Below are 26929 nucleotides of genomic sequence, written 5' to 3' on the forward strand. Positions count from 1 at the left end.
CTAGTAATCTCTTTTCATGCGTTCCCAGGGACGTAATCTGTTCAGGGTCTGTGGGTGTGATTGCTGAAAGAAAATGAGAACGAAAAAGGGAAAAGCAGATGAAAAGATTCTTGTCTCGACCTATGGAATGGGATGGTTTGGCGCTGTACACAGATTTGTTTTTCTCGTTTAGACACTATTATACCTCCACCTGAAAGGGTGAAGGACGCTTAATGTCCTTCAAAGATCGCGTCATTGTGATCATTATGATCAAGTAGCGATGAAATCGTTGTATAGATTTTCTTGGTAATAAGTCAATGTAAGCTATACCTGAGGTGTAGTTGACAAATAGACAAAATCACTTGGTGGAAAATGAAACACTTATAATCTGCAGACTGTGCTTAATAAATAAATGACTTGAGGTTGACCCCGGTCACCTGAGTTTGCAAAGCTAGTATGGAGGGTTGCATTGCAGGATTAATCGTTTTCATTTTCTGTTGTTTTGTTTGTTTTTTCATATGCCATTCACACAACTGCATGGGGCATATTACCAAGAGAGTTTTAAAAGTCAAGCTGGACTGATTTTTACATCACAATACTTATCATGAAAGCAAACATCCTGCGAATTAGCATGTAATCAGTCATCCCAGATACGCCAGTTACCAAGCCTGGTATAAAAATAGACACATCACTTTCACATTACAGCATTGATAAAGGGCTGGTGTTATAATCCTCTTGACTCTCCCTCTTCCCTCCCCCCTCTCCTAAGGTGTTGGGCAGTAGCGCCAGCTGGTATTGACTAACGTACTGTATATATTTGCAAGAATATTTTGCAAGGTTTTTAGTTTTGCCAATTTCACAGTCAGGTGCTATTTGCAAAATTAAAGACACACAAAAATAGTGACTCTGATCCCAACATGATGATCCCAATATGAACGTGAGGTACGGGTATATATTTCTCCTTTCAGTACAGGACTCCACTATTGCAAATTTGACCACTCGTGAAATCGTCCGGAAGTCCCGATTCGCAAAAATTTAGACTTTCTAAATATATGACGTACACAGTACCGATGACTTGACTCACCTCATCATCCAGCCTCTGGTAGAGCTCCTTACGCTCTTCCCTCAGCTGATCGATGAGCTCCTGGGAGGCCAAGAGCTCCTGCTTGGTGTTGTCTCCCTGACGCAGCTCGGCAGTCAGCCGCATGTTCTTCTCACACTCAACATCAATCTTCTCCAGGTGGGACTACATTATAAAGAATATGACATCAGGAATGAAAAGGGAGAATATTATAACGCAATCAAAATATTATAATGACTGTGACTTTGTTTGGCTGTTTGGTTGTTTTATAGACCTTGAATCACAGACTATATAATGAAGATTTATTCATTTTTATTTTTATTTTTTAGCCTTCATAAAAAGCAGGGTAGTCCAATTCAGAACCACATAGGCCTGCATTACAAGGAAGCCAAGTCCAGCATATGCTGCATTGTAAAGTGTGTAAGAGGAGTAACATAAGGTAATAAGATATTAAAACAACATAAAAACAAATGATGACATCATAATTAACTACATAGCTAGTGCAATGGGTGTAATATTATATCAAAATAGAGATTGATAGTCATTTCTATATCAAAAAAGAAAATATATATATTAGGATAATAATGATAGTAACGCCAATATATCTCCATCTGTGCTATGGATCTTTAGGGCATTGGTTTGGGGCCTTGCTCAGGAACCAAAATGTGTTGAGCACGATAAATTTGCCCAAGGATGACCCTTTGAAAGAATCAGTCATGCCTTCTGTCCTCTGGGCTCTGTGATCTAGAAGGAAAATGGTGAGTTAAGGACTAACCTGAATCTCAGTCTGCAGAGTCTGAATCTCTTCCTTTCTAGCACGCAGACGACTCTCCAATTCAAACTCTCGCTGTTGCTGGAACTCGAACTCTGCCTGAAGGGTATTGTACGCATCCTGCAGAGAAACAAAGGAGTTGGACTGAGACCAATTACCTTCGACTTCTGATATATTATGATTTTCCCCATTTTAATGCACGGAATATCTACTTCCCATAAAAGCTTGGTTAACACTAATGCACGCTGAGCTGACAATGGACTAAGAGCCATCTATTCAACCAGAGACAGCATATTGCAGATACTATGTCATGGTGAAACACATTTATTCATATTCAAATGTAAAGTCATAGTGTACAATAATCACCATCAGAATAAATTAAGCATTAAGATCATTGCTTTATCTCCTTTCCATGAAATGCTACTGTAGTGCAATTGTGTCAATGACACCACAATTGAAAACTACTGATGACCTTGATAAAAGCTTTTGGGTACGTTCACTTACATTACGTTCGTGCAAACCCAAAATAAGACCAGCTGTGAATGAGTATAGCAATCCAGTTTTTGCTCCCATGTAATGAAGTCAAATAAATGAACACATGAGCATCAAAGAGAAATGATGACCAACTGCTCATACATGAGTTCAATGTAGAGACAGAGGGATAAAATCATTGACAGTAATGATGTCATTTACAAGCACCTGGATGGATGCAAATCTCACACCATCCAAGCCATGATGCACATATACGAACCTGGAGCTGTTGTTTTTCTTCCGTCCCATTTTCAAGCTCCCTCAGTCGAGTGGACAGCTCGTTTTCAAGGCGCACCACCTGCCCAGGGACAGAAAACAAGGCGAAGACAAGATGGTGACAAGAGCGTTCTTGTATATTCACAGCTGACAATACAAATGCTTGATAGGCACTGTGAGACACAGTGAAAGAATACGGATAATATTCTGAATTCAAAAGAACATGTAAAACAATGGGCTCTAATCTTGGCAAAAGCTGGTAACAGTTTAAAAAAAGGAAAAGAAACTCTCACTACACTAAACTTACATTCCCTTCCACAACAAACAAGAATAAAAAAGGCATTCACTAGATCCATAAATCTGCTCACACTCACTATGCATGCATTCAAGGCAGAGCCTATTTTATTTCATTTAAAAAAAAAAAGAAAGCTTACCTGGGCATCCAGAGCAGCCTTAGCCTTGTTCCAGGCTGAGTTCTCTTCTCCCTTCTGCCTCTTCTCCTGGCCCAGCTCCTTGTCGGCAGCTGCCAGGAGGACCCGGAAATCTTCGGCCTCTCCCCTGGCCAGGGAGTAGTCGTGCTGCAGGGTGGTCACCTGACGAGTCAGCTCCGCCAGCTTGCTGCTCATTTCCTCCTCTGTCTCTGACCACTTTTGGGATTCACTCTCGTGGAGCTGTGTGGGCGAATAATAATTTTCATGACATATTTGTATCCAAATTTATGGATGTTTTACTACCAGGAACATAGAAACGAGCTATTCCATTAAATCTTTTAAATGAAATTCAATTGCGGAATCCACTTTTCATGTAATACTTGTTTCTATGTCGAGCAAGCCTCGGACAAGCTTTCAGATTGAAAAGAACAACCTTTGTTCAAAAGGTACGCTTAGAATATGAATATGTTATGAAAACCACCTATTGTTTAGTAGAATGATGTTAGATTCATGCAGTGTCAGTTGATTATTTTCATGTGGTCAGGAAAAGCGCCATCTTTGGCAACTGCTCATAAATGTTGGTCTGTACCTCTGCTGTATTCATTTGAAAAAAAAAATGTCACAAATGTAGTTACAAAGTTGCTCTTGAATTCTAGTCATCTTTATTGCACCGGAGCTTGTCAATGCCAGACCTTGAATCTTCAGACACATTTACTTCTCGGATTACTTTCTTACCTCATTTGTTTGTGCCAACTGGTGCTCTAGTTTGGAAATATTTTGCTGCAGTTTGAGCTTCAGTGCATCTTGTTCTTGAAGCTGCTTCTCAACCACTGATGACTTCTCCTGTCGGAAATAAATGCAAAAAGCAACAGCAAATAACAAAGTCATGTCAAAGCTAAAATTTGTCTTTCTAACATATGCAATGGTATCATTGCCTCAGCTTTTTAGAGTATGTGGTTGTATCAAACATCACTGTTAGGATAGAAATCAGGTTAAAGTGTGTGCGTGTGTCACACACACACACTGCCATAGCTTCCGACCACACAAGCATTGAGAGTTAAGGGTTTCTGGGACGGACACTGTACTAAAGCTTTCTATAGCTCAGCCAGTAAACCATCGTGCTAGTATTCTGGAGGTTTCGGGTTCGAATCCCGATCCCATTTTCTTTGCTCATTTTTTCACTAAAAAATTCTAAAATTTCTTAACTTTCTAACCTTACTCAAATTGTAGTGACAATTCTACCAATTTGGTAATTACATTTAGATATATTCTAAATCGGTCAACTAGTATTTTGTTCGACTCATTGTCACTCTAAAAAAAAAAGATAAAAATTGACTCTTTGTGAAGTCATTCAGTCTGTGCATACTGGAATAGTTATTTCACATTTAGATCATATGCATCATTCAATAGGAGAAGATGATTGCCACATACCTGCAGTTTCTGAAGTTCAGCGGTCAGGGCCTCGTTGCACTGTTCAACCAAGTGCTCTGGCATGTCCTCATCGACAATGCCTTCCTGGTCCAGGGCAGGGGAGCTCAGGGAGGGGCCACCACCGATGTCCTCGTCCATCACTGGGCTGGAGCCGTCGCCGGCACCCGGGCTGGCTCCGGGCGTGGCGCCAACTCGCATTATGAGGCGGGAGCGCAAGTTGTAGGACACTTTCTTTGGGGTGGTAATTTTCTAAATTATCACACAGAGAAACAACATTGAAACAAAAATTATGCACACATATTCAAAAGGATAAGATTGTAGAAAGCAAATACAGTTCGACCTCGATTATCTGGCCTCCTTTTATCCGGAAATCTCTATTATCCGGAAGCGTTCACGCAGGGAATGACTTTTTTTTTTCCGTCCAAAAATTGAGAAAAAACAGTGACTTTAAACTCAATTAAGATTTCTACAAAACTCACACGATGCTGTACCTACAATATTCTCGACAGAACTAACATGAATTCACACCACATTATCATCGTAAAAGTAAGCAGTCATCACCACCGTTGCGGGGTACGCTACCTGCCTAGCTGCCAGTGCACTGGGACGGCAGCTTGGACGGCAGCTATATACATTAACATTGTGTCTCCCATATCCGGCCAATTCGCTTATCCGGATGAACCCCGGTTCCGACATGGCCGGATAATCGAGGTCGAACTGAAATAACTTTCCACTGTCATTGAGAAATCCGAACCACTGCTCCCTAAGCTCTCTTCATCTTGATGCACGAGAGGTATCAAACGTCATGGATAATGCAGATGAATAGGTGTAGTTATGTATCATAAGAAAATAGAGCAAGAAAACAGACATGACAACATACTTGTAATCTATTTTGAACATGAGAAACATGACATAATAACACTGGGTACCATCAGTGAGGAAAGACGAGTGAAATGATGTACTGTAAAAGTGGATATTTTCAAGCGACTAATTTTTTGCGCTTGGCCGGGTAAGAAGAGTTTCATGTGTTTTTAATTCCGCTGAATCAAGACATCAACCACTGGACCAAATAGCATGCAAAAATATTCGCGTGCTTTTATTTTCGCGCTACCTTCTGGTTGTGCGAAATGCGCGAAAATTTCAACACCGTGAAAATTTCCACTTTTACAGTACTGCAGAAAGTAAGTAATACATGATATATACGAACTATAACATGATTGATCAAATTAATTTTCATATACGTGTGATGTACTGTCCAGCAAGAAATATCCATACCATTTTGCAATTTTAGTTTACAATGATATACAGATTTGTAAATGGCAAATTACGCTCTATGTAGAGCAAAATAATGAAATTGAAAAATATAATGTATTAAAAACTAGAAATGTCGCTACAGCGACTGGTTATACCCCCGCCAAACAACATTTCATAAGCTTTGGTCAAAACAACATTTCATAAGCTTTGGTCAAAAAACTGAGGAAGTAGTTAAAGGACAAGTTCACCTTCATAAACATAAGGATTGAGAAATTGCAACAATATTAGTAGATTGACAAATTGCCCTACATCGACGTAAATAAGCACTGAATTAATCAGTGTTTTAGTAGTAGCCATGATAAAAAATCATGGGCGTACATACTCGAGCAGGATTCGAACCCACGACCTCCTGATCACCGGACAGGCGTCATCTCCACTAGACCACCGAGCTTTCGCCCGACAGCAAGTGTTGGTTCTAATCCTTATAGCATGCAGCGGGTACTGCTTTTGTTATTCAAATTTATGAAGTTCTTCCGTCGTGATGTTTTCATTGCAACTGATTGACAAATTGCCCTACATCGACGTAAATAAGCACTGAATTAATCAGTGTTTTAGTAGTAGCCATGATAAAAAATCATGGGCGTACATACTCGAGCAGGATTCGAACCCACGACCTCCTGATCACCGGACAGGCGTCATCTCCACTAGACCACCGAGCTTTCGCCCGACAGCAAGTGTTGGTTCTAATCCTTATAGCATGCAGCGGGTACTGCTTTTGTTATTCAAATTTATGAAGTTCTTCCGTCGTGATGTTTTCATTGCAACTGATTGGCAAATTGCCCTACATCGACGTAAATAAGCACTGAATTAATCAGTGTTTTAGTAGTAGCCATGATAAAAAATCATGGGCGTACATACTCGAGCAGGATTCGAACCCACGACCTCCTGATCACCGGACAGGCGTCATCTCCACTAGACCACCGAGCTTTCGCCCGACAGTCGGGCGAAAGCTCGGTGGTCTAGTGGAGATGACGCCTGTCCGGTGATCAGGAGGTCGTGGGTTCGAATCCTGCTCGAGTATGTACGCCCATGATTTTTTATCATGACTACTACTAAAACACTGATTAATTCAGTGCTTATTTACGTCGATGTAGGGCAATTTGTCAATCAGTTGCAATGAAAACATCACGACGGAAGAACTTCATAAATTTGAATAACAAAAGCAGTACCCGCTGCATGCTATAAGGATTAGAACCAACACTTGCTGTCGGGCGAAAGCTCGGTGGTCTAGTGGAGATGACGCCTGTCCGGTGATCAGGAGGTCGTGGGTTCGAATCCTGCTCGAGTATGTACGCCCATGATTTTTTTTATCATGGCTACTACTAAAACACTGATTAATTCAGTGCTTATTTACGTCGATGTAGGGCAATTTGTCAATCAGTTGCAATGAAAACATCACGACGGAAGAACTTCATAAATTTGAATATTAGTAGAACACATCAGTGAAAGTTTGAGGAAAATTGGACAATCGATGCAAAAGTTATGAATTTTTTAAATTTTTGTGTTGGAACCGCTGGATGAGGAGACTACGACAGCTTGTGAGTCATATGCGTACAACAGTATAAAGAAAATGTAAAAGAAACTTCAACATATTTTCACTTTTTTCGCATAATAAAAGAGCACTTGACTTGTCTCTTTCTAAAGGCAGGGGGAATAATATTACCCATAACATGTGTCGGTAAGGAGTCAGGGTAATGTGTACTTTTTTCAAAAGATGGAATTTTGTGAAATTCTCTTTATATTTTCCTTATATTGTTGTACGCATGTGACATCTAAGTTATTCATACACAGCAGTAGTCTTCTCATCCAGCGGGTACTGCACAAAAACTTCAAAAATTCATAACTTTTGAACGGATTGCCTGATTTTCCTCAAACTTTCAATGATGTGTTCTACTAATATTGCTACATTCTCTCAATCCTTATGTTTATGAAGGTGAACTTGTCCTTTAAATCCGCATGATCTTTCCTTGATCTTCTGCCATTAATATGCCGTTACCATGGCAACGTACTTTCGGGTACTGTCGAAAAATGCGTCTTGCACATCTACAACCAAAGGCACACATCTGTACCAAGTTTCATAGAAATTGGGCAAAAACTGAGGAAGTAGTTTGCAACACAAAATTTTCCATCATTTTGGCTCATAATATGTGAGCTGTTACCATGGCAACATACTTTCGGTCACTGTCAAGAAATGTGTCATGCTGACCTATATCCTAAGACAAACATTCAATATGAATTCCATGAGAATTGGAAGAACACTGATGAAGCAGTTTTGCCATGAAGCATTTTGCCCTATATTTTACCAATAACATGCCGTTACCATGGCAACACACTTTTTGCCACTGCGGAAATATGTGTCTTGCACATTAACATATTCAGATGAACATCTGTACCTAATTTCATAAAAATTGATCAAAAACTGTGGGAGGAGTTCGCGACGCAAGATTTGTACCCATTTTTGCCCATAATATGCCGTTACCATGGCAACGTACTTTTGGGTACTGTCAAAAAATACGTCTTGCACATCTACAACCCAAGGCACACATCTGTGCCAAGTTTTATGGGAATCGGTTGAAAACTGAGGAAGTAGTTCGCGACGCAAGATTTGCAACGGACCGACCGCCCGACCGACCACCCGACTGCCCGACCGCCCGACCGACCGTCCGCTGATTCCTATATACCCCCTTCAAACTTCGTTTGGCGGGGGTATAAAAATGAATGCCAGCATTACTTTTTACTTGTTACTCCGTGTATGCTCTAATTTACATGCATCCATACAAAAGCCAACTATTCTAAGGAGCCATCAAAGACCCACGCAATAGTTGACCAAGCAACACATTGGGATTGGGGACATCGATGACCTCGGACTGACTACCTTGATGGTCTGTATGTGCATGTCGTTGAGGGCGTCCCGCTCTAGCCTGTTCTTGACCTTGACCCCCTCCAGGGTCTTCTCAAGCTCCGTGTTGCTCTTCTTGTACGACTCCAACTCGGACTCCAGCTCCAGACGCTTCTTTCGGCTCATCTCCTCCGTCTCCGCATGCTCCTGCTTGGCCTGTCCAAGGGAGGGGGGGGGGGGTAATTGCAGTGCATTGTGGTTAAAGTTTAAAAAGTCTATAAATTGTTGAATATGACAATGGTTATAAGGCTGAGCTGTGCATATGATGTGTGTGTATGTGTGTGTACGTGTATGTACAATTACTGTATAAGCTGTTATTTTTGCGAATTTTAAGCGAAAATGTTGCCATATGCCATGGTAGCAATGTATTTATGATAGCTTCGGTGTCGATTCACGAAAACATTTCACGAAAATTTCTGTGACCTCCTAATTCTCGAAAATATCTGTATGCAAAAATAACAGCTTATATATTCAACAGGAATTTCTACTTCTTCTAAATGCAAAGCTATCTTCAAACACAATTCATTTGTATGTGGAGAGTTGGAGAGGGTTTATTGGCCAATTGAAGGACAGCTGAAATGATGTCAATTATTATCTTACAGAATCCTCACAATTCTAAATATCATCTGAGGTTATCAAAAAATTGTTCTTACATGGAGAACAAAAAAGCAAACAAACGAACAAAGTAAATCTTAATACAAATATCCCACAATGTTTTCAAAGTTCCTTTCAGGCCATGTCTACAACTGTGAAATAACATAATTGAGGCAGACATTGGTAACTTTTACAATGTGTACACATCTCGGAGAGAAATCATTTCAAATGGCAAAACATTGAATAGATATGTCAAAATACGAAATCCAGACTCACATTTTCCAGCTCAAGTTGCAGCTTTTTGATCTGGGACTTCAGGATGACGACAGTAGATGTAGGAATGTTATCGCCATCCACTGGGGTGCTGTTTGGAGTGACAATTATTTCACCTCCCTTGGGAAGACCTGGGATTTCATGAGCAGCAGCATCAAAAGCACATCAGGCTCAAACTCGCAAGGACTTTGATGTATCTCAAAAGAGATTGCACTCTGCGGTCAATTCTTAAGTGTAAGACTTGTTTTTTTTTTTTCAAAAACCAAACCAAATAGTAAGTTTCAGTAATTTGACACACTTGGCTCCAGTCGTGAATACTATCCAGCCACTGACATTGTCAGGAAAGCAATATTCTACTATATTGAACCATTAATTTCCTGTTGAGGCAACAATGCGACGTTTAATGTGAATGTAGTCTTTCACTGTCAAGCAATGTGTAAATCAACTTATTGATTCTGAAGAAAAAAAAAAGCTAAACATTTCACAGCATTAACTGTACGAGCTGAAATTTTCGCGGTGGTTTTATTTTCGCGAATTTCGCGAATCGCCTTTGAACCGCAAAAACAACAACACGCGAAAATAAGAACGTGCGAATAGCTAAGTTCAGTTAGACCCTCGCAACCACGAAATTAACAACACGCGAAAATGTCCTCCACGTAGCAATTTGCGAAAATTTCAGCTCATTTAGTATTGAGAGCATCATGTTGATTATATTCAAAGATTCATAGTAATATGAATACAAAGACTTTATATCTGTTACACATCCCTAAATACACAAAAGCCTCCATTCCAAAGATAATTCCCCCCCCCCCCTATTTTTCACATATGATACATTATGAATGAAGTGGCCTGTCACCTTTGATAGTCTGATATTTCTGTAGATTTAATTTACAGGACCCTAATGGTTTCAAGAGGGAATATTTCAAGATTCATCCTAACCAAAGTGATAACAAACACTTGTTTCACACATTTGCTGGCTTTTGTACTTTAGCTTGCTCAATTCCAACAAGAAACTAGAGTATTCAGGGGAATTTCGTTCACCTCTGTCTACACCATTGTCACAGAATTCTTACTTTCCCTGAGTTCCATGAAAAGCTTCTCCAGGTCCTGAGCCTTGGACGCCGTGATCTCTCGGCCAGCTCTGACAGACTCCAGGGCCTGCATCTTCTTGAGCTGTCCCCGCAGGGACTGGTTCTCCATCGCGTATCTCATGATGATTGGATTGTGGTCCAGCTGCTCTCGGAGTTGACTCACCTCCTTCTTCAAATTTTCCTGCAATCATTCGGTAAAGAGATCATGCTGACTGTCAGTATTGCTCACTTTCTTAACCCATGCATATCAGCCTTCTCACTGACACAGTTTGTTAGATGGCTTTCACATTCATTTTTGCCACGTCTTTGTTCACCAGGTTTCGAGCTCACTGCTTGTTCAGCCCAGCCCCCCCCCCCCCCCCCCCGCACCCCTTCACTCACGCTGTTACCATTTTACTCTTTCTATTCTTTATCCTTCTGTTGTTCCTCATCCCATCTGATGTCGCCTCCCTATTCATCTCTATCCTTCACAGGTTGCCCCTATGACCATTGAGATCATCACTGGCCCAACTCTGCCTGTCGTCTGTTCATCCCCTTGCTTTAATCCCCCTTCTTTACCCGTTTGACTCTCAACATTTGACTTCTAGCCCACCTCTTTAGTTTTCATTGTTCTTTGTCCCTAGCCCTCCTCAGACTGTGCTTGTTGTGTGTAGTCCATATATTATCTAAATGCTTTCCCTACATGTTTGTCATCTTGCCTCTGACAAGGATTTTGATGGGATGGTAAGCCAGGCCCCTTCTGATTTCATTCTTTTCCTATTCTTTTTCCTTCTGTTGTTCCTTCTCTTGTTCCTTATCTTGTTTGATGTTGCCTCCTTATTCATCTTTATCTTTTGCAGATTGCAAAAATTTAAATCACTGTGTTTTACAACCAAAAGTGTGTTCCACTCCCTGTTGTATCAAAACCTCCTGGTGTAACAAGTAAAATGTTCTCAAGCAACCATTACAATTAGAATACTGTAAATCCAGAAATGTTTGTGTGCATAAAACTTTCATGAAATTCATAAGGAGCCGAGATTCACAAAAGTAAAATGCACTCAAAAGTTTTTGTCTACACAATGCATTGATTGCGAGTCGCAAATAAGTTTTATGCTGCGAAAAAGGTTGTCAGCCCCAATTCGTGAAAGTTTCATGTTGCAAATGTTTCTTGTTTTATGGTAAATTGTGTACAATTGCACATAAACTAAAAATGCAAATGCATGAGGCCCATCAAAGTAAGTTGGTATTCTCAATAAGCAAACAAAGAGATAACAGCTACCTTTAATAAAAAATATCTCTTGTCCACAGTACAATAAAGCATTTGCAAGTTTTGGATGGATGGATCACGGAAGTAAAACACTGAGCATAGTGTTATTATATGGAATTAATATTCCAAGGGAGGGGTCTGCTAGAACTCTGAAAGAGTTACACTTTTATACTGGTCAGCTGCTCAAAAGTCAGAGTTCTTACATTAATTTTGTCCCTGTCATCCTGAGGGGTAGCCTTGCCCTTGTTCTTCTCAAGAAGAGCCACTGTGCTATCCCGGAACTTGACGATCATCTTGGTGGACTGGATGGCTCGCTCTCTCTTGGAGCACAGCTCTTCAAGCTTGGAGATCTTCTCATGCAATTCCTGCAATTACATTAAACACACACACATACACATACAAATATAGCGTATCAAATTGTCATGTCTGTGATATTTTATGTTAATGTGTTTCCATTTCAGGTGCACTTTGTGTGATATCTTTGGGTGTCCCTGTAATGTAATTTATGTGTAATTGTTGTGATATCCAACGTACAGAGAATTTCTATTGCCGACAACAAAGCATTAAATCAATGTGGAAAAACCAGCCCAGAAAAAATATGCTGCCTTCATTGAAAGCCCTGAATATCATTTTTTTTTTAAAGTTCCGCAACAACAACATTCTTGCAACCAGATGCTCTTTGGTGTTCTCTAAAGGACTTGTCTGCATCAGTGACGCAGCATTACTATTGAAATTTTGGGGGTAGAAATGTTGAGATGGCTTAGAACTGCTTGTCATGAGTAGCCAGAAATCTGGCTGCATTGTTAAACAGTTATGAATGTTTGTATTGCTCTTGCAAGACTTGAAATATCCCTTTCTTTAACGACAGAGTTCATATTCTCACCTTCTTCTCGGTTTCCACACCATCTCTCAGACACATCGCCTCCAGGAAGTACTTCTTCCACTTGCCGCCATTGTTTGCAGGCTGCTGTGAGCCAACATCACTGCCACCTGTAGATGGACAAGAAACCAATTACTTAAACGTATGACTTCTTGATCTCTCCACCCCCTCTGTAGGAAGCACATACAGCTGTATCACAAGCAGCTGTATCACAAGCAGCTGTATCACAAGCACTGATTATTTCGCGCCCAGATGAGGCCTAGTTATTGCATTCTGATTATTGCACCAATTTCTATGGAGGGAGGGTCTTACAATGAAGTTCTACATATTGTACCAGCATATTTCAATTAAAGGCATAATTTACAATTTGCAGATGAAACAAAAACCCAGCATTAGTACTTTAAAATAGTTCTAAAATGTGAGTTAGGGATAGAAACAACCACTGTAAAAATTTGAAACTGTATTATCTATTTTAAGTAGTGTTAAATACACAAAATGGGAACAATAGTTATAATAAAAATGTTTCCAGAATAAACCGTCGACAGTTATGGTTTATTAAGAAAAATACTGATATCTCTTTATATCTTAGGCTTTATTGTGAACATTTTATATGGTAGGATGTTTTGTGATACAACAGGCCTACACATACATATGCATCAAATGTGATATCTTGATTTCTTTTTTTAAAATCACTGCTCCCAAAGGTAAACTGGACCTTTAACACAATGTGGTATGCATATTTACTGAATTGAAACAAAATGTTTGGGGCAAATCTAAATGTTCAGTTAACCTTGCTTAAGTCGGCCTTGCATAAGTCAAATAATCACCCAAGTCGAACGTATTTTCAAGTCCTCTTCCTTTATTCTATCGATTTTAATCCCTCATAAGTCAAATTTTCTCTAAATTGAAGCTATTTCTTCAGTCCAAATAGATTCGACTGAGGCAAGGTGGACTGTATTCACATGCAGAACTTGGATGCCTTTCATGGGTCACAGGAAAAGAAAAATGTAAATGATCGCCGGGCAGGTTAACACATAAAGGCTTTCAAGCCCAAATGAGGCACTTGCTCTCAACATACCAATGGTACTGGATCCCTGGCTATCACCGCCCTCCCCAGGTCCACGGGGGATGGACCTCGCCGAGTTGGCCTGGGCCAGGGCCTCCCGCAGACGTCGGATCTCAGCCTGCAGGTGCATCACATTACCCATGGTGTCCTCATTGACCACCGCCTACAGGAAAAGGAGAGAAGTGGAAACAACGCATGAAATGTAAGACGTGAAGAGCCGACTACCACCTGGCGTGAGAGTGGGATACAGGCACTGTATTTGCATCTTCTCTATGCAGTTCAACAAGGATGGGTGGTGGCATGGCTCAGTCGGTAGGGCGTCTGCCTCTAGATCCCAGGGTACCGGGTTCATTTCACGAGTCTCACGGAGCATCACTCTGTGTAAGCATTCTGTCCCATCCCTTAACCCTAAAAAGGCCGGGGGGGGGGGGGGGGGGGGAGGGGTTGAATCAACCCCCCCTTGACATTTTTCGCGACTACTCCGCCGCGCGAAATTTTTTGACCGCGCCGTTCGCTGACTTTTTACTTTTAAGTCTCGCGCATCTTTTGACACCATTTTTGTGAAAATCGCGCATACCATTACGATGCAGCATAACATTTTATACATGCCTGTCAGACCAAAAATGGCTCAAAAACGTGATTTTGTGTATAAAGTCTATGCAAATGGAGTTTTCTCTTCTTATTCATAAAGATATGATTATTTTCACTTTTTTAGGCTGAAACTAATTAATTTTAGCATAATTATGCTTGAAATAGGTTCTGTCATAAATTTTGCGGAAAAAAAATGATAAAACAAAAGGTCGAAAAAACAGAGAAATAAATAAGAAATTCATAAAACAAGAAAATACATAAGAAATTGATTTTGATACCAAATTTTTTTCTGAAGTACATTGTTAGGAATGCTACAAAGAATGTTTTCACCAAAAATTAGGATTCTAGGAGCTTTAATTTCTGATTTAGAGCAAAATATATGATTTTATGAATATATTAGCATAATTAATTATTATGATGAAAATTTCCATTTCTTTATGTATAGCTTGGTAGATTACGCCACAGGTAATGCATGTGCCAAATTCCATGGCGATTGCGCGATCGATGGCCGAGATCTCGGGGGGGGGGGGGGGGGGGGGGGGGGGGGGGGGGGGGGTTGAATCAACCCCTCCCCGGCCACAGAACACCCAAAAAAGCCCGGCCTGGTTAGGGTTAAGAGGCAAAATACTCTGTCCCTTGGATAAGACATAAAATGGAGGTCCCATGTGTGAGTTAGTCACACACATAAAACATCCCACTTTATTCATCGCAAAGAGCAGGATGCTAGCCCGGTGAAGTGGCCCCGTACTCACCCACACAATAAAAACGGGTGAATGATGCCGACCACTCGTGGTTCACCCAAGTTATTAACAATAGTCAGCAAACTGTATCAACCAAGTGCTGCCAGGTCCCAGCAAAACAAAATCACCAAAAGACATGTGAAAAATCACCTAAACTCACAAAAAAAACATCTAATTTGGAAAAGTGTAGTTTTTACTCCAATTTCAAGAGAAAACCATTATCAAACACTCTACATGATTGCCTTACACGAGTTTCAGTGCAGTTTGATCGCACTATATGGGGCCTAATAGCACACGTCGTGGTCACGCACACACCATAATGCATAGTGTAGGCCTAACCGCAGTTAAGTGTAGGCCTTACAATGTTCATGGATAATACTCGATGTGTATGTGTGCGTATGTCTGCTGAGTGACAAAAGACGCACATGTTATCTTTGTACAATCAATTGCAATGTAATCTAAGAGGGGAACTTTGGGGAAAATGCATTTTCGTTTTCATTACTGTGATAATTTTTCATTGGTCTCAAAATCATCAAAAAAAATCACCAAAAATTACCAAAAATCACCAAATTTTGGTTTGGTTACCAGGCTACACTTTTGTCACCAAACAATTTCAAAAATCACCAAATTTCACCCTTTTGGGTTACCAAAATCACCATCTGGCAACACTGATATCATACAGGCACACTGTGACTGACCCTATTGACCTGGCCTTGTGATATCAATATTTTCAAAAGCTCAGCTATCACAAACAATGGATGACACATTATTGAAAAAAAAAAAAGCACTGGCAATGCTGCTCAAGTGCCTTTAACTCACCCTGTTTTTGATCATCTTGGCTCTCCTCGCAAATTTCAGAGTAGACAGTGTTTCCCCAAAACACCTGCAAAATGAATATTTGAAAACCATGTGTTAAAGAACGAAAACAGAATTCATATATTTTTTTCATTCATTCATTCATTTATTTTTCATTTCCAACAAAAACATATAAATATATTACAAAAATTGAATACAGTACATAAATTTCATTATACAAAGTAAAGGATAAGTTTACAGAAAACTTGTAAGTATACGAAAATGTTGGAAATGGGGAGGAATGCTAAAAAGCTGAGCTTGTAGGGTGCATTCCCCCCACACGTAATACAAGAGATTATATGATCGATTGACTGATATACATTGAAAATGGATGAAATGGATATACATTGAAAATGGATGAAACAAAGAAACTAAGACACTATTTCGATGCTATTGCATCTATTTAATAAAGTTCACTTTCAAATTCATGAAATTCTTCCATCGATGTAGGGCAATTTATCAATCAGTTGAAAAAGAGTTCATTTTCTTCTGAATGCTCACATGCTGATAATGTGGTTCTCTAGTACTATGAATGAATCTGCTTTCTTATAACAATTATGGTCTATGATGCAATAGATACACTTTCTTGTGTAATAAACTTACTTAGCATCTGGATGAACATTTGCAATGATGTATGTTTTTGCATTGCCTCCAAGAGCATCCTGCACAAAGGAATAGAAAGAAAAAAAAATAGGAAACAGCATTCATGTTCAGTTTTTATTTTAACAGGCAAAAATCCATTTTACTGTTGTAATGATAGTTAATCTACCATTACAGCATTTCAGAGCAATACAACGTATACAAATGTAAGTCACTCAAAATATTTTTTCCTGATCATATTTCTCAAGTAGATAAAAGCTGGGGTAGAAAATGAATAGGAATCTTCTATTCTTTGTCATACTGATAGAATTATATATCTATGTGCCATAAATGGAGGAGATAATAATGAGAGTGCAAGAGCTGTGCAAGAACAGCAAGAGTGCCAGGCACACCAAAATTAGGTCTCACATCCTGTGTTCATTTAAGAAATTAAAAATTAAAAATTAACAAAACAGAATTACGGTAATTATGAAGAAACCAATGTATAGCATATCAAAATAGGCCTACACATTTGAGTCAACTAAAACTAAATGTTGAAGAATCCATATACAACGGGCACTTGCCATTAAAGATGCACTAGACTCTCATCTGACTGTCAGTTTAGACAGGATTGAGAAAAGCATGGCCACAGGGGAACTTATTCTATGTTTTGACTTGCATGTTTGAAAGGCACCAACCTTCACACTAGGCACCTTTAGATTTTCACAATGCAGACATTCAGAGGGAAAAACCATATTCTGCGCATTCGCAAATTTGCTTAAGAATCAACCTCATGTCGTCCGAGTTTGCTATTAACGTTGGTTCTGGGATATTTTTGCGTCCGCTCAAATTTCACACTGCAGAGAGCTATTAGTATTTGATGCACTGATCCCATGGGGGCACCATTTTACATTGTATAGGCCGTGCTCTCGCGTAATCTAAAGCTACATTGCAACACGACACAGGTAAAGAGGAGAATGGCCAACGCAATTGTCGTCTAAACGTCCGCGTCACAAATCTAAAGCTCGCTATTTTTACCCTGAGGAGGAAGCTGAGCTTGGAGTCCCGGTACGGCACGTGGCGCTGCTTCTTGTGCGCGATGTCCACCAGAGCCATGATGACGTTGCCGAGGACGGAGAGGGAGCGGTTGATGCTGCCCGCCTCCTTCAGTCTCATCCCGACCGCCTTGGTGTCCTTCTGCCGCTCACTCCCTGCCAGGTCTACCAGGTGCAGCTGGGACACCCGGATGTTGGATACTCCAGCTTTCTTCTCCTGTGTGGCAAGGAAAAATGCGTGAGAAGATGTGATTGGAGAAATTTGGTTTGATCCTGAGTTTACATGACTAGAGCAGCATATTAAAATGTAAAAGTGGCAATTTTATCACAAGAATTTTTTTTTTTCACTCAGCTGGTACGTTAAAGATGATCTCTGTGTTTGTGTGTGTGTGTGTGTGTGTGTGTGTGTGTGTGTGTGCTGAATAAAATTATGAAATAGCATTATGCCAACAAGGCTCAAATGTAATCACCAAATTTTGTCATACATTGTATGTTTGCAACAAGTACATGGATCTATTTGATCTTACTACTTAAGATATTGTGCTAGAATCTAATTTCTTATCATTGATTTTGTTGATTTTAGGGTCTTTTCTGAATTTTTCTGGTGTAGCTTTACCTTGGACTCTATGGAAACAGTGAAGACTGCATGACTTCTGGAGCTCTCCCTGTTCATGGACGTTGCTGCTACTCGTCGGTTCACCCAGCCACATGTCAGAACCTGGTGATCAGAATACCACAAAAACATATATAACAGATTAGACTTACGCACCTAATACTTTTTCAAATAAATACCATTCAAATCAGTTTACCTCTGATATTCTGTGTCACAATATCATTACATTTTATCGCTGGATTGCTTGTGGATAACGAACTTAATTGTACTTATAAAATGAAAAGGTCAATATCTAAGTTCCTTGATGTTAAGGGTAATGAAAATGGGTTGTTTGTTTTATTAAGAAGAAGTCTTTTTTTTTTTTTTTGGTCCCTGCCTACATATTAGGGGAAAAATTATGACCTAAGTGCATGATATACATGTCTAAAAAACATGTACCTCACTTAGTGAATTACAAGTCAATGTTTATAAAGCCCAAATGAGTAATTGCATGTACATATATCTATCATTTCACAGGAAAGCCCCAGACTTTCTGTACTGTATGTCATCACTACTGGATCTATGTTTAATAGATGACAAAGCTAAACACAAATACAGATAAATAGAAAGACATAACAAATATCAGGGCTTGAAACAAACTCTTTACTCTGGTGGCTCATCGGTTCCACTAATAAATCGTTAAATCTTAAATATTGCTGGCCCATACAAAAAACGACTTGGCCTGACATAAAGCAAACATACATCGTAACAATCCAATTTGAATCATAGTTATCCAATCAAGCAACCAAAGATATCCTTTTCGGAAATTTGGTTGCCTGACATCAATTTCCAGTTGCTTCGGGCCACCAGCTAGGCCACCACTTATGTTGAGCCCTGTATATATTTGTATATACATAACATAATATACACACATTCTAAGTTTAGTCCTTACATCATATGCTTCACTAGGACTGGAAACGACCCTTTCGATGAGGCCATCTACGAAGACTCCCTTCTTCATGTTCTCCCTGAGGTGGAGCCCCATGCAGGCTGGGTCCAGAAGGTCAAAGATTTGTTCATTGTAGATCTCCAGGAAGGAGCAGCGGCAGAGGAACTCAAATCTGTCTCCATGCTTTTGGGTTGGGGAAAACAAGATGTGCAAATAGTTGTCTAGCCATCCAAGTCACTAGAGGGCTGGTATATTATTGGTTGAGCTGAGGATTAAGCTTTGAACTTCTTTTTGTGAGATACTTAGAAACCACTTGATGCAATTCTATAAGGATTCTAAAATTCATCTGATGAAAATCTGTTTTAAAATGGCTGAAATATCCAAAAACAAAGTAAAACAATGCCATCCCAATAAAAGGTGGGTCCCACCTTTTATTAGGATCACATACGTGTAGTTTAGGATATCTCAGCCATTTCAAAACCAATTTCAATCAAATAAACTTTGAATTCCTCTTAGAATTATATGCTTTTCAATATTTCATAAGAGGTTTCTCGTTATCTCAACAACAAAAAAATCATCATCATATCAGGACTTTGCTGCTGTACATAACAGCACTGAGATGACAGTCATGCAATGACACATTGTCTGGGGCAATTAGACAAACACCGCATAGTATACCATGCCTCATATGAAGACATACTTTCACCGCTGTTTGAGTGAAACTCTAATAAACAAGAGAATACCATGCAATATTTCTGAAGCAAGTTATTTTTACTGCATAAAATGGAACGAGACATTGCTAAATTTCGACACATTTTTCATCAAATATTTTTGCAAAGTGAAAGTCTCATTGAAAGTTAAACCGAGGGAAGAGAACTAAATAAATGTGCCACAAGAATGACAGTCAAGAGTGTGTGTAGCTGCAAACTGATGCAGTGTTATAGTGACCTGGTACTGTATAGTGAACTTTGTACACACACACACACACACACACACACACACACACACACACACACACAAAATGTATTGTCACTTTCACCTGGGGGAAATCAACCAACACTGCACATGCTAGCTAGTACAGCTCTGCTATTCCAAGAGCAAACAAAAAAGACGATGAAATTTCAGGACAACAAAATGTCAACATCATACACATGTACTTTTCATTCTCCCCCTTTTTTTTTCTATACCTTTTCCCGCTCTCTGTTGACCAAACTGAAGAGGTACTCAAAGCTCCGTGGGATCACACCCCGCAGCTCATGATGGAAGTTATCGCCGTCCTCAGAGGGGCCTGTCAAAGGAATGCAAATCACTGAGGTCAAGCATGAACAATTAATTGCAATGAAAGTCTGAATCAATGTGACTCTTAGATGAAGTTCAAAAATTCAACATGGCAGGAATAGACACTGGATGTGTACATGCATCACTGCACAATGATTGTAGGTTAAAGATTTTGTCCAGGGATCAAAGGTCAAAGGTCTGTCCAATCACGTATAACTTGCCTTCACACATTGTCAAGATGTACTATAGACCTATTGGGAGAATAGTGTGATATGGCGGAGGCATGGCAGTCATCATAACAAGTCATCATTTTCTAGTTCTTACATACATGTACAGTGTTTTGCATTGAATGCAAGATCGCTCTGATCTCGCAGTATATACAAGCAAACAAATAAGGAAAAGTTAGGACTTTTATTTTGCCTCAAGATAGTAATATTTAGCCAATCTGACAGCAAGGTACAGTGTATGTAAGATTGAATGTACTTTAGAAGAAGACAAGGGAAAATGGCAAAGATGTATGCCAAGCAAGCACATTAATTGTGCATACATACATACACCCTGTATATGTACAGTATGCTTTACATGTGACCACATTTCTTGCACAGGGGTAGGTGGCAAACTAAATTATATCAATCAGCGGTCTATTCATAGTAAATCAATGACTATGTAGGTTCCAAAAACCCATTCACTGGATCACTCACTGCATGCGATCACAAGTCCTTAAGCAATTGCCAGATTACAGACTGAACTGTCTCAAGTTACATAAGAATGCACTTGAGAGGCACTGGCGGCATTAAAATTAAGACTGACCTATGCACTCGTAGGAATCCTGGCTCTTAAATGAGGTTGAAAACAACTAGAAGTCCATTTAATCATGGTCTTCATAAAGTAAACAGATAATTAGGTCAAGTTTGAGGTAACTGTCAGCGATGCTTTTAGTCACTATGGTTGCCAAGGAACTCCAGCCTTGCCTTCTGACTGGTCCTCAAAATCCTTACAGTCTTTCACAAATTGGAAGTGTTTACACTCACTGATATCAATTATTGTTCATAACATGCACATGTAATAAAGTAAGATTATTGTGAAATATTCCTTATGAATAAACTATCTCTCCATGCTGTTTGAAAAAAAAAAATACATTGAACACTCAGTTCTCCTCTGTCAATTCCCACACTTTGCAATGGAAATACAGAGTACTCACTGAAAAAGAATAACAACTACACAATTCTTCACGTCCTTGTGTGTGTATGTGTGTGTGTTTGTCTGTCTGTCTGTCTGTCTCTCTCTCTCTCTCTCTGCTCGGGGGTGGGTTGGAAAAGATTGGAGTAGACACTGTCATCTATTTTGAGTCTACTAAAGGACCAAGATTGTGTGAAAAGCATTTAGTTTGAACGTCAGCTTACCTAGCATAGTGAAAGTCTTGCCAGATCCTGTCTGTCCACTGCAAGGTTGATAATGAGAAAATTCAGTTAATCTTGTGTTGAATAATCCATTGGGGCCCTGAGAAAGACTTACATACAATGTATATACAGATGACATCTGTATTGCACGAAAGTATTAATATTGGCACTGTATGCTATTTGGCTTGTGCTTGTTATTGTAATTACAGTATGTTTTCCGTAGTGTTAAGCATATAGGAAGTATCCAATTAATGTGAGGCCTAACTATGAAAGTTACTAGTTAATAATTAATTGTTAAAGTTAAAACTAGTTAATAGTACAAGTTTATATATGAAATTAATATGTTGGACAAGAGCATTCATTCTAGAGAAAACCAAAGAGCTTGATTTAATTCCTCTAAGTTTTTACCCACATAAATATGTAATAATATCACATAATATGTATTGAACGGTTCTAATAAATTATGGAAAACAGACTAAAAAAGCAATAATTCGGGTCCATTGCCACGTGATGTACATACAATGTATAACAAGAGCTCACAAGGGTATTTGTCTCTTGTATTATTGTATCGGGGCAAAGAGTCACTTTGCCTAAAAAATGAATCAGATGTGATTTATACATCAAGTATTTTGCTTTCATTAGGGCAATTGACAATCTGTTAGTAGAAGTTACTAACTTACATCCATAGGTACATCTCACTTGGTGCATCAGATCTAGTGTTTAAACATAATTGTATTTGTGATATCCAGTGTTGCTGAACCCTAGATTACCATTTTTATATAAAGAACCTTCTACATTACCATTATCATATCTCTCATACAAGTAACGAGTTGTATGTATGACTTACGCAACAGCATTTCTGAGCAATATAAATGGAGCATTGAAAAGAAGCACTTACTATGCAAATATTGTTCCATTGTAGCCAGCAACACAACTCTCAATTATGCTCTTTCCCACAGCTGTGAAGACAGATTCCTGATTCAAAACAAACAAAAACAAACGAGACTGACAATATTAGCTAAGTATTAGCTAAGCAACACAAAAGTAGGACAAAAAGAAATGCATGATTGTATGTTAATGCAAACAAAACATTTAGGTCTTAGCAGTCTACGTTTCACTGCATACATGAACAACACAACTGTTTCGTCCATATTCAACATGACTAGAGGTTATGGAGTAATATTTGTGTATACCACTGAATACATTATGTAGGTAATACCAGGATATGTTATCAAAACAAGGCGACATAGACTCCGTTTCCAGTGCAGGGCTGGGCCGAGCCGAGCCGCGGCCGAGCCCAGCTTCAATTGCGGGGCCGAGCCCCCCAATTTTGTCCGTTTACACTGCCAGGCTCGGCCACGCTTTTAACTCAAACCTTTCAATATTTTGTCGTAGCGGTGCTCTGCTTGTAAACAAACGCAATTTGGTATAGTCTGGTTTTCAGACCCTTTGCCAACTGGATTCCGTGGCGACGAAGTTGCCGTTCGGGCAAAGGCCTTTGCCAAAGGAAAAATCCTTCACAGGACAAAACCACCTTAAACTATACTAGTTTTCGACATTGAGGGGGTTAATATCCCGAATAACGAAATAGTACGGGCAGAGGGTTTGGAACCCAGTTTGCGTTTACACTGAGAAAAGGCCGGGCTAGGCCGCGACTCGGCCGCGTCGAGACCACCTGCAGAGCGTGGCCAAATGCGTGGGCAATTTTGGCCCCGCATTTGGCCTTTTATGCGTTTACACTGAAATGAAGGCGGGCTCGGCCGCGGCCGAGCCTCGCACTGTAAACGGGGTCTTACACTATGTTTAATGTTATATTGAACCTCCTTGATTGATAAGAGATTGTAACAGTACTATAAATCTATGCTTACATTTTTTGACATCCCTCCTACCCCCATTTTTAGGGCTTTATAAGTGAAGTCAGTGCACACGCTATTCCCCCCCCCCCCCCAAGAATGGCAGAATACTCTGTTGTGGTTGTTGTTGCTGCTGCTTATGTTTTTGTTCTCCTTGCCCAATAATGAGTATCAATTGCAATGGGTGAGTACATGTAGGACCTTTGCATTTGCAGCAACCTACCCACATTATGCTTTGGCTGTGCAGTCTTCCCTCATCAAGACTGAATGCTAACCCACAGGTGAAACCTTACCTGTGAATCACATGCAAGCACAAATTAGCAGTAGAATCACATGACCAAACAAGAAGCAAGAACTGCATAGGTGACAGTGTATTTCTGTGGCAAATATTTACTCATCACTTATATTGTTGCACCCTCAAATTGCCTACAAGTACCTGTGTTGTGTTTCCGTCCGTAACATGGTCATAGGTGAAGACTTTAGGCTCAGGTTTGCAGTGCATGATGATGGTGTCCGGACGTCTGACCTCAAGACATTGGCCAAAGTCCAGGTCACTGTCCACTGCTTCTGAGGGACGGACTCGGACGTACACCTGAATTGAGTCTCCCTCACTTCACACACAGAGCAGGGAGGTAGGACCCAGAGTAAGAAGCATTGGTGAATGATATGCAGCCAAAATAGGTAATATATGCCAACCACAATGAATATAGGTCTACTACATTTCATTTCCAAGTATTACTGTAAAAGATAATTTACAGGCTCTCCATAAAGTGAGTGCAGTTTGCCATGTTAGAAAAAGACAAAAATAGCATAACGCTGCAAAGTTGACACTAGATAGAATAGAAATCATGACTTCAGAACTTGATTATAATGGTCAGTCATTTTGCTTATTCAATTCTCACTGATTTTCCCCCAATTACAGGTCTACTGGATACAACTGTTGCAAATTCAATGTTCATAATGCGTGTATGTCCATTCAGCCATCACATTCATACAACTAATAATATAATAATAATTTTTAATACAGAATCAGCACATCCTGTCTTTTCCTTTTGGTAACCAATGCTACCTGATAAAAAGTCTTACCTTCCATTGCTGCCTTGAGACTTGTCTTTTTCTGATGAGAAAGAACAGAAATGATGTTCATGTATGAAATACACTGTAACCTGGTCTTTCGCTGTTGTCATTTTCCCCCTCACAGTAATTCACAATGCATATCCACCTCACAATAATTCACAATATTCACCTGTACGTCACTAATAACTTAACTTGAAATGTGCACTGATAATTTCAGAATCACTGTCAATAAGTTGGTTTGACCAAATGTAAGCTTACTGTCCTACAATTATTTTTGTCAAGTGTATGGTGGATTTATCATGGGCAGGGACTTGTATGCACCCTCCACTCTCATTGGCCAGGCCAATGGGTCAGTTTGTTGTTCCACTTTGCACATGAGCAGAAAAAAAGGTCATTGGTACAAACAGGCCCGTCTGTTCTTAAATCTACTGAGATAAGAGATATCAATGATTATTCATGAATGTAATCCTTATAAATGGAACTTGCCAGTGCATCCACATGACACTGGCAGCAACAAAGTATTTATCTGCAGTTTACCTGAAGCCTGGTATTCATAAAAAATGTTTGTTAACTCTTACGTGTCACGTTCGCATGCCCGACTCAGTCAACAACATGCCATGTTCACATATTTTGCTCAAATGCACAAACCCACCGAAACCGATTGATAATCGCCAAATGCCAGAGTACAATGAAAGCTTCACTCACAAATCTACAACATTCTTTGCACATGTAGCTTGCATTGCCTTGTAAGCCTTGTGATCGAAATGCAGTTATGGTTTTTCTAGTGAATTCTAAATCTTTGTCGTGGTATTGTCTGCAAATGTCATGCCTCCCAATCTGGAAAGTAATGCAGCTACTGGTCATTTGAAAGAAAATAGTCATAGCTTTGACCCCTTTGTTGTAAAATTTACATCACTACAAAGCCTGGAATTTCTCTCCAATTTTGCTCATTGCATGTCTGGCATAAAAGTTTCAGTAAAAAGTTACATGGCTTAAAGAAAAGGCAAACAGAATGCTTTCCAAAAGAACTTTTGCCTTGCAGTCTCGGATTAATGTGGCACACAAAAGACTTAATCAAATGTAGTCAATGAAAAACAATGAAATGGCAGCTTGTTAAAGTTTTGACTGACCATTCTGGTCACAGTTCATTCTTTGAACATCAAACTCCATTGGCATAAACATTACATCGGGCAAGTTTATTCATTATGTTGCTTTGAAAATAAAAGGAAGTCCTTATAGTATAACCAACTGATAGTGATAAAAGTAAAACAGAAAGGTAATTTGTACCAAAATGCCAATGAAAAATGTGCACATTATGAGCCAATTACGATCTAGATCTACAGACTGGCATTACCGGTATACTCATTTATAGACAACATTCATGACAATCATCTACATTGACGCGTATTGTACGTGCATGTATATCCTACATAGCACTTCAGAATTCCAAATCTACATAATGTTTGTACTACAACTACACACTGAGTCTGTGGCAGGGGTGGGTGCCTGCTGCATACACACACCATCAGTCATCACCACAGCACAGCTACAGCTTGTACGACAGACCACCAGTAACACCAGTCGACGGGGTCGAGCAGCAGCACTCACAAGCACAGAGCACGAACTGTATCATAAAAAGTTTAACCTTGACATTGTTTTACTAGACTCTAGCTACACAGCTTTTGTCGCTTAAATATAATCAACTAGATCTAGAGGGCACAACAGTAGCTGCGCAGGACAGAAATGCCCAAACACAAACGGCTACATTGTGTTTATTGTGCTGTAGCCGTAGAACTTGCACGTAGCTTGCCCGTCTGAGCTAACGGCAGTCAGCCGGTACTTGTACAGCACAGTGCAGTGCAGTGCCACTGCTAGTGGTGCTGCCCGATGCCCGCGCCGTGGCGCCGGTGGTACACCGTGAAGTAAGTAGTGGACTGTCTGGTACATTATTACACAGTTGTAAACTGCCACGATTAAAACACGATATTTCCTTATCCCTTCTTGAAAAAGCTGTTCAATACTATTATTGAAAACGTACAATGAAATAACACTTACTGCTCATATTCGCCGCTGGAGTAAACACCACTGTCTTCAAGCAACGTCATCAATTTGGCGTGTTTTTAACGTTCAAACGTTCTTCTTCTTCGAAATTTGCC

The 26929-nt window shown here is 39.7% G+C and overlaps 1 protein-coding gene across 1 annotated transcript; it reads right to left on the reverse strand.

The window, feature by feature from the left end:
- Window positions 1-26929, reverse strand: LOC139711613 (kinesin-like protein KIF15). The gene is made up of 24 exons (XM_071623469.1): window positions 26829-26929; window positions 24783-24813; window positions 24133-24307; window positions 22742-22818; window positions 21847-21884; window positions 20353-20453; window positions 19169-19348; window positions 18241-18342; window positions 17608-17841; window positions 16594-16652; window positions 15955-16018; window positions 13817-13967; window positions 12742-12848; window positions 12062-12223; window positions 10595-10793; window positions 9525-9652; window positions 8631-8810; window positions 4442-4690; window positions 3746-3853; window positions 3014-3250; window positions 2584-2661; window positions 1836-1952; window positions 1064-1225; window positions 1-63 (listed from the first exon to the last, which is right to left on the reverse strand). Exons 1-24 carry the CDS (start codon window positions 26833-26835, stop codon window positions 1-3), a joined length of 3009 nt encoding a protein of 1002 aa, XP_071479570.1. The 5' UTR covers window positions 26836-26929.

This window comes from Diadema antillarum, unplaced genomic scaffold, assembly GCF_040938485.1.
Source record: "Diadema antillarum isolate AM-2024a unplaced genomic scaffold, OU_Dant_1.0 seq00001674_RagTag, whole genome shotgun sequence".
Taxonomy (NCBI): domain Eukaryota; kingdom Metazoa; phylum Echinodermata; class Echinoidea; order Diadematoida; family Diadematidae; genus Diadema; species Diadema antillarum.